Genomic DNA, 13,695 nt, shown 5'->3' with positions numbered 1-13,695 from the left:
GACGCCATAAACAGTAACACTGCCACCTACAGGCAGAACGGAGTAGTAATTATTGAGCATTTCTGCTTTAAAAATGAACCATTACAAATAATCACGCTATTCACTTTACCTCTAATGTAAAGTAACTAAGTTCATTTACTCAAGTGCAAATTTGAGAGACGTTGCAATTTGTTGTGACTTTACTTCTACTCCACAAGGAATTCAGAGGTAAATATTGTAATTTTACATAAAAATATGATCAACACTTAAATAAGACTTTAGTTGCACCTGGATTAAATTCACATGCTACCCTGCAGTAAATATAATAATTCAAATGTATTCCACCTTTACAAGCTTGATAAACACATGTATACTTCAATAATCATTCATTAATATATATTATTCTAAAATAAGCTGCACGATTAGTTTTTTTAAGTTTGGTACTTTAAGTATATTTGGATGCTAATTATTTTGTACTTTTACTGGACTAACATTTTGAATTCCGGACTTTTACTTAAAACAGAGTATGCCTACACTTTGTTATTTCAAATCTTAAGATCTCTGAGTACTACCTGAGCATTTTACAAACTAAATATTTTTAAATTATCTGACAACTCCCACAGCTAAATAAGTGTATCCGACCAGTGGCTTTTACGACAACATTTTTGGAATATAGATTTTGTGAAGATATGAACACCGCGGGATCACTTTGTTAGAAAAAGAGGTGGGGACAATTTCTCCAGATTCAACATCAGCATAGCAGAAGACGATAAATAAATTAATTAATGTGAGAAAAAAAACAGAAATAAAAGAATGGGGAAATAAATACAGAAATAAATAAACACAAGAAAGAATAAATAAATACAGAAATGAATAAATAAATGTGTAAATAAATACAACACTAAATAAACACAAGAAAACAAAGAGAATAAAACAGAACACACATTATATATCTTTAATGTATTTTCTACATTTATTTTTATTAATTTCTGTATCTGTGCGTGTTTCACACAATGTTGTTTTGCTTGGTAGCCTTGTATTCTGTTAATACGACAACATTTCTAACAAATGAATGTACTTTCAATTGCTCTGAACGTTTCAACAAGTGCACGTGTCTTTAACAATATCTTTGAGTTGCTGTCATATTTTATTTCACTTCCTCTGACCAGTCCCACTTTTATTTGGAAGCTTTGTGTCAAGTTGTACATAGTGCAAAGAGAAACACAGTGACTCATCTCTCTTCAAAACATATTGTAAAAGCTACCGCACCGGGAATTTGCGACGTATTCATGTTCTCTGCAACTGTAAAGGCCCCTGAGACAAAAGTACAATTTGTGATGTTGGGCTAAATACATTTTGATTGACTTCGATTGATTTGGTGCAAGAAGTAGCAACACTGTTGCTATTAAAGGGTTTGTATTAAAAATGTTAAGTAAGTAAAGTGATAAGCGCAATATTTTCCTTTCGTAATTGTACCTTCGAGTAAATGCAAATGTCTGTTTGCAATATAATATATGAGTCGTATTTCTTGCGGGATACTTTGCCCGTACCGGATTTTCTGGTCAGTCGTCTTTAAATAATCTCCCATATAGATAGGCCTACTTGCCTACAATCCGAATTAAATATAAGTAAGTAAACCCTGAACTTTCTTTAACTTTCCCATTATACTTTGTTGACCTCCACATTCTTGTTATATTCTTTCATAAACCTTTTTGCAGTATAAAGCACAAGATTGTTCGTAGTGAGAAAACAAGGATGTTGATGCAGGAACCGACAAGCAACGTCAGTACTTCCACGGTGTCAAGCCTGTCAAACTGCTGCGAACAAAATATGACTTCCGGTTTTTTTCCTTTCAACTTAAAATAATTGGCGATGTATGTGTTACTCATATTGCACATATAATTGTTTAAATTCAAAGTCATACATAAAGGAACCTTACAAATATGTCATGACAGTGTAAACTCCAGCTATAAATGTATATTTGTTACGTACAACACAGATAACTTATTAAACGAATTTATTTTGAAGGGAAACTCGTTTAACTCGTTTAACTGGAGCCGATCTTGTGGCGTTTCGTCATCAATGCTGTTTGAGTCAGTCAGGTCAGCTACTGCGTCCCGAGTGCTAAGACGTACTAACAGTGTACGGCTAGCAAACATTCACTTTCTTTAGAAAAGGATAAGCTCTCCTTGGACAAAAGTTTTACCGAATCTTAGAATACAAGGTGTCCGTGGTAAAATGAAGAGGCGGATACACTGTGGTTTTGTGCTGGTTTATTCTCTCGTCTCGTATTTCTATTCGTGCTCGGCGTTTTATCTTCCGGGTTTAGCCCCAGTGAGTTTTTGTGCAAAAGACAAAGGCGGTGAAGATTGTCAGGTAACGTTATATTGAATTTATGATGTTCACAATTCTTATTTAATATAGTGCATTGTCTGTAGCAGTTGGAGTTTGTATATTCTTTTCAATGTGGTATCTTCTTAAGTTGCTAGCTAGCCAACACTCTCTTTAGGCCCCGGCTATTACCTGGAACCGGAGCATTAGCATAATATTCCAATGGGTTTATACATTGATTTTGCTGGCACACGTTGTCATTGCCATGGATGTTTTTAAACTAACTGACGTGTGGGAGTTTCACCAGCCCACCAAGAAACACAGAAACCATAGGAGTGCAGTGTGTGTCTCTGTTGTAGTAGATGAGATGGTGATAAAACCCTCAAAAGGACTCACCTTTCAACAATTGAAATAATACATTATAATAGATCATAGTCATCATTGTTCTTGTATTAACTGGGCGTTGCTGTGTTAAAGTTACCTGGCAGTTACCTTGGCCGTTGGATCTATGCAAATCAATTGACCTTTTGAGAGACTGATCTAATATTGAACTGAATAACTTGTTATTGCAATGGCCTACAAGTTGTCATCAACACATATTTATTGCTGAATTTCTTTCTTTATTAAGTGATCAGATCAACTCACTCAAAATCTCACTACCTGTCTATTTTTAAACACTGGGATTTGAACTACATTTATCATATGCATGTATATATGTATTTACATTTTTCTTAGGTGTATAGATGCATATATATCGTTTTTTTTATATGCACTGACAGGATTGTTTTTTTTACAATTCAATAACCATCATAACGATATATCACAGTTTAACCAATTATTTGGTTACGACAGATTCATTACTAACATTTGTTGTATGACTGAAACCAAAAAATAGAGACCATATATACAATGTTTTTTTCAGTTAAACACATCCTTTTTTTTGACGGACAATTGTGTGTGTTTCTTCTACAGACAGTGATTCAGCTGTTTGTCAATCGCCTTGACTCAGTAGAGTCAGTCCTGCCTTACGAGTATGATATGTAAGTAACGTTAACTTTCTACTTCATTCCATCTGTGCAATATCTTGATATACCTATGTTTTCTAGGTCACTAATATATTCTCATTATATGTTAAAAGGTTCGACTTTTGCAAAGATGAAAAGGAAACGAGGCCTTCTGAGAACCTAGGACAGGTGCTGTTTGGTGAACGAATTGAGTCTTCTCCCTACAAGGTGGGTGTCAACCAGAACATCTAAGCTTGCTTCTCTTACACTGTTTCTTATTTCACATTCCATACATCTGTTTTAATGTTTTTAATTGAAAATAATGACTGTTGTTTGCCTTAACAGGTCAACTTTCAAGAAGAAGTTAAATGCAAGAGTTTGTGCACCAAGTCTTACAAAAAGGGGAACAAAGAGGATGCAACCAAACTGGATTTTCTCAAGATGGGAATGCAGTTGAACTACCAGCACCACTGGTTTGTAAAGATAATAATGCATTGAAATGTTATATAAATAGCATGAGGTAGGGCTGCACGATATTGGAAAAAACTGACATTGCGATTTCTTTCCCCCTGCGATATGAAAACATACAGGAATTGAAGAAAAGACTGTTTTTTTTCCTGCAAACCATCCTTTCTTGAACTTTAATGCTATACAATTGGTATTTCTAAACTATATTTAAAGAATTTACTTTTTTTTTTTTTTTAAATCGCACATCCTGCCATGTGAATATCGCGATTATCGTCACGACACGATATATCGTGCAGCCCTAGCATGAGGTTTTGTTTGTTAAAGGGATAACAACAGAAATACAATCCAACACGAGCGGGCAAATAATGTATTTGTTAAGAAGTTGTTGTAGTAAGCCAATTTTTCTTTTCAGGATAATTGACAACATGCCGGTGACATGGTGCTATGATGTTGAAGATGATCAGAAGTACTGCAACCCGGGCTTCCCTGTTGGCTGCCTTGTGAACCAAGATGGAAAACCTAAAGATGCTTGCGTTATCAATGTGAGTTTGGATTTCTTTTTTCGAAAATGAACTCTATATTAAGTTTGACCTAATTGCTCATCTGATTGAGTAGTTGTCCTCATGATATACTACGTTACCTGGGATGCTTGTTTTGGGTAGGGGCCTCCCTGAAATATATAGTAATTTACTAAACTATAAATAATCTCCCATGTGTTACCTAAGTAAATTCTGTCCTTTTAATGTCATGGTTTGGTAACCTGCCTTTAAAGAGCACTCTGATCATAAAGTGGTCTAGCAGACTGATTGGTGAGCCACAGCTAAACCTGGAGACCCTGTACCTCAGGCAGTTACAGCGGTTACCCAGCTCTTTATTGAATGATGACTCCCACCCGTTGCACTCAGAATTTAAGCTTCTTCCTTCGGGCCGGATGTTAGTTATCCCAAAGTGTAAAACAAAGCGGTGTAAAACCAGCTTTATTCCGGCAGCTATCGCACAAATGAATAAGTCGTAGCGGTGTCACACAGATGCCTATTTATTTATGTATTTATTTATGTATTTATTTATTTATTAACTTCCAATGCCCATGTTTGTACTACTGTTTTTAGAGGTGACGGAGCAGGGTGTACTTTTATTAGAGATTTGTCTGTGTTGTTCTTAGAATGTGTGTCAGGATGGGTCCCTTGTCTTTTTATCTGCATACTAAATCTACCTACGAGTACAACCTGAACCTACTTTGATCAATTTGCTTATTTTAGTGATTTTTATAGCATAATATATTGTAATTAGAATTCAAACATTGTCTATAATTTACATTAACTTTAAATTAAAACCAGCAAACATTATTTTATTATATTTGTAGATCATTCATATAAATTATTAAAGAAAAAATGTAAGCCAAATGAATGGGTCCAGCTCATATAGAGCCAGAAAAGTACACCTAAAAGTTCTACGTTAAGGTGTATTTACAGGTCATTTTATAATATGAATTCGCTAATAACTGCATTGGAGATACATAACACACCGATGAGTGTATCCAAATCTTACCCAGAGAAATCAGAGAACCTGATAATTAATACAATTATTTTTTTCCCAGGCTGAGTTCCACAAGAAGAACACATTCTACGTCTTCAACCATGTGGACATCAAGATATCTTACCACAGTGGAGAAGCGGAGGGATGGACAGGGGCTCGGCTGGTTGCTGCCACTCTGGAGCCAAAGAGGTTACTGGTTTTTGATCGTAGCTTGACATCTTATGACGTCTACATGATATGATTTAATTTAGGTCTAATCTACCTCAACGTGCTGCAACTGAGTGACATCTCACCATTCATAACCATCATTTGATCTATTAATAATCTAACATGGAAGGTTTTGTGTGTTTTGCACAGTATCAACCAGGCAGATGAAAAGAACCCAAATTGTGAAGGAGCCATCCCGATGGAGGTCCCTGGGGTGTTCGATAGCGATGTGAAAATAGTCTACACCTACTCTGTTACATTTGAGGTAGGTCTCCCACCATCTCACCAATTATAATGTACAACTTATTGTACATAACTAATGTATACATTTTCTATATGACTTGGAGAATGACAAATACAATGTGTGGGGTTTTTTTTGCACTGAATGTAATTCTTTTTACAGGAAAACAATGCTATCAAGTGGGCCTCTAGGTGGGACTACATCCTGGTGTCCATGCCTCACACCAACATCCAGTGGTTTAGGTTTGAAGATGTTTTCTACATTGCGCACCACAGAAACTCTGTCTCACTAAAACTCCCTTGGTCTTGATGCTTGTTATTTGATGCTATGGTATGTCTTTTGTGTTTGTCCAGCATCATGAACTCCTTGGTCATTGTCCTCTTCCTGTCTGGCATGGTTGCCATGATCATGCTGAGAACTCTGCACAAGGACATTGCCAGATACAACCAGGTGGACCAGGTAAAGGCATTGTAAAACTCTTAGTTTGAGCTGATATAGATACGTTTATGAAGCACTAGCATACAAATAGACATTTCTTAAAGATGCAGATTATGTTGTTAAAGTGTACAATTTGAACCTCATTCGTTTTTGTCTTCTTTGTGTGCTGCAGGGCAACGTGTCGACACCATGCACATTAAATATTCAAATGAGATGGTACCATTTTAGCGTTAACATTATAGTGATACTAAAAGCTTTCATGACCATACACTATTGAGGCTATGTTATTTGGGTTTAAATGGTTACTTTAAAATGTTGCACATGTTTTTTATCCCATGGATAATACTTTTCTATTTAGCTGAAAAATGTAACATTACACATAATATCCTTCTAACTAAATGTGTGGTGGTGTTCATCACAGTGACATGGCTAATGCTTTAGTTCTGCAGTGTAAAATACCACCAAGCACACCAGGTGCACAGTACCCACAACTATGAATATTTTGTTACATTTCACAGGCAGACTTCATAAAGCTTCCAACGACCAAGGAAAAATCCTCGGTGCCTTACGTAAGCTTAATGGAAGCTCTTTTAACAGAACCTTTTTGTGGTTGTTGAATCAGGTGTTTGGGTGTGTGATTGCAGAAAACCTGCACTCTAGAACAGAATGTAAAATGTGGTGTGAATATTTGTGCAATTTTCAAGGAAGACGTTTAGTGAATGAATTCATAGACAAGTTTCAAACCACATTTTACAGCTTTTGGTAAACCAAGTTCTCGCTGTCTTTGCCTCGTTTTTCCTGCTACCAGGTGAGGTAGTGTTCACTGCTTGGTTGTGGGTTAACCTTTAACTTTTATCAATGGAAATATTCATTACTTCCTTGATAGTGACTGTTGCTCTATTGTTTGCTTTCTCTCTTCCCAGGAGGACGCACAGGAGGAGTCCGGATGGAAGCAGGTGCACGGGGATGTTTTCCGGCCCCCCAGGAAAGGCATGTTGTTGTCTGTGTTCCTCGGACAGGGCACCCAGATCTTCATCATGACCTTCATCACTCTCTGTAAGGACTGTTTTGTATCAGTTATTAGTAATACATAGTTTCCTTCTTAGTAATGCCTATCATTACTTTCAATTATCTTTGTGTTCACCACATCAGGGAGTGTACCATTTGTTTGCACACATCATTGTTCCAGATTATTATTGTTGCAGTCAGTATTAAACTAAACAGCTGCCTTATTAGTCAACTTAGTTACAATTAATTATATATGAACTAAAAATGGTTTATGTGCAAACTAATCAAACTAATCAAATAAAAGTCAAATTTAAAATGTAGTTAATAAAACAATGTTTAACACAAAGGACACAACATTAATCACACATTAAAAGCCAGTTTAAAAAAAAGACAAACAGATACGTTTTAGCTTGCATTATTTAATCCAAAAACAATCCCTGAGCAAGGTTTTAATTTGCCTTCATGGTATTGGACATCCCTACAGATTGAGAGGGCAGTAGAACAATTAATGTGAAGATATTTCTTCTTAAAACATTCAGAACAAGGTTTAAAGTTTGTTTGTCCCCTGTAGTCCTGGCCTGTCTGGGCTTCCTGTCGCCGGCCAACAGAGGGGCCCTCATGACGTGCTCTGTGGTCCTCTGGGTGCTGCTGGGAACGCCTGCTGGCTATGTGTCTGCTCGCCTCTACAAAAGTAAGAGTCAACTGAAAACACCTCACACGGCTTTACAAAGGTCTTAAGAGTTATAGCAGTCAGTGTGATCGTTCTCATTCTAATGTCTCTGTTTTCTGCTTTTAGCTTTCGGAGGTGAGAAGTGGAAGACAAACGTGTTGCTGACAGCCCTCTTGTGCCCAGGGTAGGTTTACTTAGGTTTCCATTTTTCTACTTTGTTTCTGCCCTGGAGTGAAATGTTATGCTGTAAATGCCTTTGCACTACTTTTATCATTCTCACATGTATTGTCCCTCTCTGTGTCATTGTCTTCCGTCCCCCTCTCTTCCCTAGTATTGTGTTTGCAGACTTCTTCCTGATGAACCTGATCCTTTGGGTGGAAGGTTCCTCAGCAGCGATCCCCTTCGGCACTCTGGTCGCCATTTTGGCTCTGTGGTTTGGAATCTCTGTGCCCCTCACCTTCCTCGGCGCCTACTTTGGATTCAAGAAAGCTGTGAGTTAGAGCTCCGAGTTTATCAAATGATCTTGAAGTAATTGATTGTTGATCAAATATGCTTGAGTTTGTTATAAAATCCTCTCTCTTTCTGCTGCCATGCAGGCGATCGAGCAACCGGTGAGAACAAATCAAATCCCTCGTCAAATTCCTGAGCAGTCTTTCTTTACAAAGCCTGTACCTGGTATCGTCATGGGCGGGATCCTGCCCTTTGGTTGCATATTCATCCAGCTTTTCTTCATTCTCAACAGCATTTGGTAAGAACACAGACATGCTGTATTTCCTGATTTGAAAGGGAAGGTGTGGTTGAGCTCTTTGTTACAGTACATGTTGTTTGCCTCTGTTCTTTTCAGGTCACATCAGATGTACTACATGTTCGGGTTCCTGTTCTTGGTCTTTATTATTCTTCTCATCACTTGCTCCGAGGCCACAGTCCTGCTCTGCTACTTCCACCTGTGTGCTGAGGTACCCACATGTTCAGAGAACTTTGTCTCAGTTCACAAACTTGAGTCTGGAAAAACTGATTGAAACTTGAAAATAACTTCACTGTTAATAGTTCATACTATAATTGTAATATCATAGTCCCACTGTTGTAGAAATGAAAGAAATACAAATGAATATATTCATATATTTTAAGCTAGTATTCTTCTCTTGCCTTTGAAGATATTAGTTATTTAATGTCACTCTCCTGACTAAAGGTCTAAAGGTTCAAAGGCTTTATTGTCATATGCACAGTAGCCACATTGTAGTTATGGCAATACAAATCTTAAGACCCAGGCTACTCCAACAATGCAATATAAATATATATAAGTCATAAAACATCAATAAAACGACAATAAAAATAGTGCAAGAAGAAACAAGTGGAAATGAAATAGTGCAAGAGAATGTTGCAAGACTAAGTGAACTATATACAAGTAAAATAGAATTAAAAATAAATGTTATACTCATACTTTTTTGCCTATAGTAATTAAAGTACACATATCCTAACATGTTATTATTTGTGATGTGTGTGCAGGACTACCACTGGTGGTGGCGTTCCTTCCTCACCAGCGGCTTCACAGCAGTCTATCTCTTCATCTACTCTGTGCATTACTTCTTCTCAAAGCTACAAATTGTCGGCGCTGCCAGCACCTTCCTCTACTTCGGATACACGTTGATTATGGTCCTCATCTTCTTCCTCTTCACAGGTGAGGCTTTGAGATAAGTGATATATGTGCTTTTTATTCACTCAAGATTATTTCCAGCTTGTCTTGACACCCTGCAATCATTCCTAGATAACATATAAATAATTGGCTTCTTTAGTTACGGAGCTCATTATTTATAAAAGACAAATCATCTATATACACTTTTGCATATTTAGTTTCACTCCAATCTTTATTTTGTATGACTTGTGAGCTCCAACAGTTTATTGCATGGCAGAAAGAGGTGTGTGGTTACGGTTAGTCGTTTTCCTTGTTTGCCAGTTGAGCTGCTGTGTGACAATTCAGGACTTCCATCCTGCTCCAATGAAAATAAAACCCACGGTGCAACATTTACTGTCCTTGTCATTTAATTAAAGCCACGCCTTGTTCTTTTGAATTCTATACAGGCAGTGCAGACTAGGCACTGTGTCATGGATTTTAACCCTTAGATGCATAAGTGGGTCTTTTTTGACCCGGTGAGGTGGTTTTCTTAGAGTATCTTTGTAGTTACATTTTTTTTTTTATCATTTCATATTCCAGCTATTCCTCAAAAAACATGTTTTGGATATCATGCCATTCAAATTTTTTATTTGCATTTGATACATTTTAAGAAATTGTAGTTTTTGTATTACTACCCCAAGCTTCCATAAGTGGGTCAAAAATGACCCGCATGCATTTTCTATGGGATCCTCTGGGAACCTTTGATTCTTATCACCTGTGGCTGTCAGGAATACATTCAGTGTAGACCACACAGACTACATCACAAGTGACACCTCAGGAAGATTATTTTACACAGCAAGATCTGATACCTGTCAGTATAATAATAATAATAATAATAATAATAATACATTATATTTGTATAGGGCTTTTCAAGGACTCAAAATCGCTTTACAATATAAGGGAAGGTTAGGGTGGGGGGTATAGGACTATCAAACTTGATCAACCGGCATGGATTGATGGGCTATGAGTAGACAAGAGGAGAAGAGATGAGTTTTGAAAAGGGACTGGAATACTGTGAGGGTCTCAGAATAGCGGAGATCTTTGCATCAATATGTTCAAAACGTTTTTTGTTTTTTTAATTATAAATAGTGAAAAATTCAATATAAAATATTTCTTGTGTGAACCAAAATATAATACTATATATACAAGTGATTTTTCTTAACCAAAATGACAAAAATTGCATTAAAACACATATTCTAATACGGGTCTTTTTTTTGACCCACTTATGGAAGAGTGTAGGGTCCAGTCACTCGTGCATCTAAGGGTTAAGAACACTTATCTCCAAGAGTCCCTTTTTGTTTAAAGGTGAATGAAAATCACAGACTCTATTGGATATTTGAGTAGAATGTTCAAAGTCCCTCTACGTCAGATCTACTTTTGTCGATTTATTTGGGTCACCTCAACTGTCTGTGGATGGCAGAGCCTAGTTTAATCGACGAGCTTCTCTTTTTTTTCAGTAGATCAAAAAGAAACAGTCACCACTTTCACTTATTGCCATGGCTGATAATAAGCCTATATGCACTCAGGATTCCTGACCATTGCTGAATTTCTCTATGCCTGCACATAAGCTCCAGCCAGCCGTGTGACTAAGGTTGTGCAGATTTATGTACCACACCATTACCACAAGGATAGGATGAACACAACATTATTGCTGCTTTTGTTTCCATGTTGAAGGAGACAAAGATTGACGCATGTTGACATGGCAACCGCATTCTACGGCCCTGTCCAGCTCTCTTGCACACCCACTCAGATGACAATAGGGGTGTGTGCAGGAAAAGGATAATATATGGGACTAGATAACAGCGTCATTTTTCTGTCAACCAGAAATATACTGCTCACCATGATGCCAGATTATAACTTTTTTCTTTTTTGGTGTTAAACTGTCATTAGGCCAGATAAGAAGTTAGCCTGTAGCCCTGCTCGTCACGGCAGTGCGGCTTGACACTATCTTAACACAGAGCTGTAAGTAGCAAGGGGACGAGATGTCAAAAGATTATCACTAAGAAATAATCCAAGGATTCAAGGAAAAGATTATCAGTTTCCCTCCTTGCTTTCAATTGATCTAAATAATCCTAATCTCTCTCGTACCCCATCTTTACATTTTTAACCTCATCTCAACTTTGATTCAAACTTATTCAGGATTGAACTGAGGCCCTGTTGAGCAGTCAGTTAGGACTTTTATACTCACTTGAATGTATCCAGGATTTTGACCAATTCTCAACATTGGGGGAGAAAATGGTCTGACAGAATTGGTTTGCTACGAAATCAAGCTAGCTGTAAAACACTTTTTATTTTTCTGTGTCTTCTTCTTGCAAACATTCATTTAAAACCTTTGTTGCCTGCATTCATTCAGATTCCCAAAGTCAGCTGTTCTCCCTTGGACATTTGTTTTAGTTGATTTGAATCTTTTTTCAGACATTGATCAAATCCTCCTCTAACCTGCCTTTTCTTCTCAGGTACAATTGGCTTCTTCGCCTGCTTCTGGTTTGTAAATAAGATCTACAGTGTGGTCAAGGTGGACTAGAGGACCGAGGGACAGACTGACTCCTTCCTTCCTGTCGCAGTGCCGGCCTCCTCCGAGCCGGCTGGGTTATAGAGTGGGCTCAATGGTCCTGAACTGAAACCATCACTGATCATAAAAAAGACCTGAAGAGCAGAGCCCGTCCTCTTTTGTGCTTTAAACCTATGTTGCTATTGTCTTTTATTTTTAAATATATATATATATATATATATAATTTTGTCTTCACTGTTGACCAGTAATGTTTGAGTGGCACCCTGAGAATCAGTGTGGGTTCCAATGATCTATCTAGCTGTCAGTGAAGCGTTTGTTTTGGTGGGCGAAAAATCTCAAACAATATAATTTTAATTTTCTAAAGAAAGTAAAATGTTCTGTGTTTTTTGCTTTTCTATTCCCTTATGGCTAAATGGTTTGTTTTTCATTACCTGTATTGTAATGATAAACATGTGTGTGTACATATAATGTATAGAGAGAGTGAGCAAGAGAATGCTACTTAAAGATTGTCACCATAATTGGATCATTTGTAGAAGTTTCTTTTATTTTCTTTTTTTAAGGTAAAGATGGGGCTATAAATACTTTAAATATCAGCCTGTATTGTAGTTCAGAACTTATATAAAAAACTGACATTAATATGATACATGTCCATTCTCTTGTTTTTTGGTGGCTAGATTTAGTTTTGCATTGAATCAAACGGTACACTTGGTTGAGAAGCACATCTGTATCATAGAAGGTTATGCTACAGTGTGTTGAACTTGAAGGATCATCTCTCACCAATATTCCTGACTTGTTCAGCCACTGGAGAGATTCTAATGCAGTCATCATAACGCAGATCATAATTTGACTGATTAAGAACATATGTACCGTTGAGATGCACACTTGTAGATTTTTAAAAGCAGTTTGCTGAACAGTTACTTCATAAAACACTGCTGCCTTTTGCTTTGCACAGTGTGGAGTCATCACCCAAGGTGATAACGCTTTTTCCAAATAAATGCAATTAATTAAAAAATAAAGGCCACATGTTTTTTTCTTTGAGCCACTAAAATGCATACATTACACACAAATAACCACGTAATTTTTTGTCCGGACACGAGTATTGGATTCATTGTTCAGTAGATTATAGTCTTTACATCTGTGTGGTTATAAAAGGTCACAAACAAGCATTGGCACATTCAACATCTTATTGTTTACACTTCAACATTATGCACAAAAACTACTAATTCAAGGGGACCTATCATGCAAAAAGCATTTTTGTACGTCTTTTATACATGAATATGTGTCCCCGGTGTTCCAGGGAACTCACCAAGTGTCAGAAAACGCAACCCTCTCTATTTTCCTCCATACCCAAATCTCTAAAAAAGGGGCTGCAACGGATCTGATCAAAACTGATCCAGATTTGAACACTGTCCTGATGTCAGGACAGTGGCGCTACGGCTATTGGGCCAACTCCACCAATCAGGAGGAGACAGCCACGGCCATTGCCGTTCGAAAGCGCTGGAGACGCTGTAGTACATATGCCAGGCCTGTAGATGGTGCTGTTCTCACTGAATCTGCCCTTGCTAAAACAGATCTAAAAAATGTCAAATTGAGCAAAATGAGGCATGGCTAAAATGCATGATCTGTTTG

The 13,695-nt window shown here is 37.3% G+C and overlaps 1 protein-coding gene across 2 annotated transcripts; it reads left to right on the top strand.

The window, feature by feature from the left end:
- Positions 1-2,062: 2,062 nt before the first annotated feature.
- On the top strand, positions 2,063-13,082 carry LOC117489522 (transmembrane 9 superfamily member 2). Of its 2 annotated transcripts, XM_034138853.1 has the most exons (18): positions 2,063-2,355; positions 3,283-3,350; positions 3,449-3,542; positions 3,660-3,787; positions 4,195-4,324; positions 5,380-5,507; positions 5,676-5,790; positions 5,929-6,008; positions 6,120-6,225; positions 6,723-6,773; positions 7,128-7,260; positions 7,784-7,903; positions 8,009-8,066; positions 8,214-8,373; positions 8,479-8,630; positions 8,727-8,838; positions 9,389-9,560; positions 12,011-13,082. In XM_034138853.1, the coding sequence occupies exons 1-18, from the start codon at positions 2,218-2,220 to the stop codon at positions 12,076-12,078; spliced, it is 2,013 nt and encodes a 670-aa protein (XP_033994744.1). In that variant the 5' UTR covers positions 2,063-2,217; the 3' UTR covers positions 12,079-13,082. The 2 variants fall into 2 exon arrangements, with proteins under 2 accessions (XP_033994744.1, XP_033994754.1); XM_034138863.1 differs by lacking the exon at positions 6,723-6,773.
- The last annotated feature ends 613 nt before the right edge of the window (positions 13,083-13,695 follow it).

Source organism: Trematomus bernacchii, unplaced genomic scaffold, assembly GCF_902827165.1.
Source record: "Trematomus bernacchii unplaced genomic scaffold, fTreBer1.1, whole genome shotgun sequence".
Lineage (NCBI taxonomy): Eukaryota > Metazoa > Chordata > Actinopteri > Perciformes > Nototheniidae > Trematomus > Trematomus bernacchii.
This window is presented reverse-complemented; position numbering and strand designations above follow the sequence as displayed.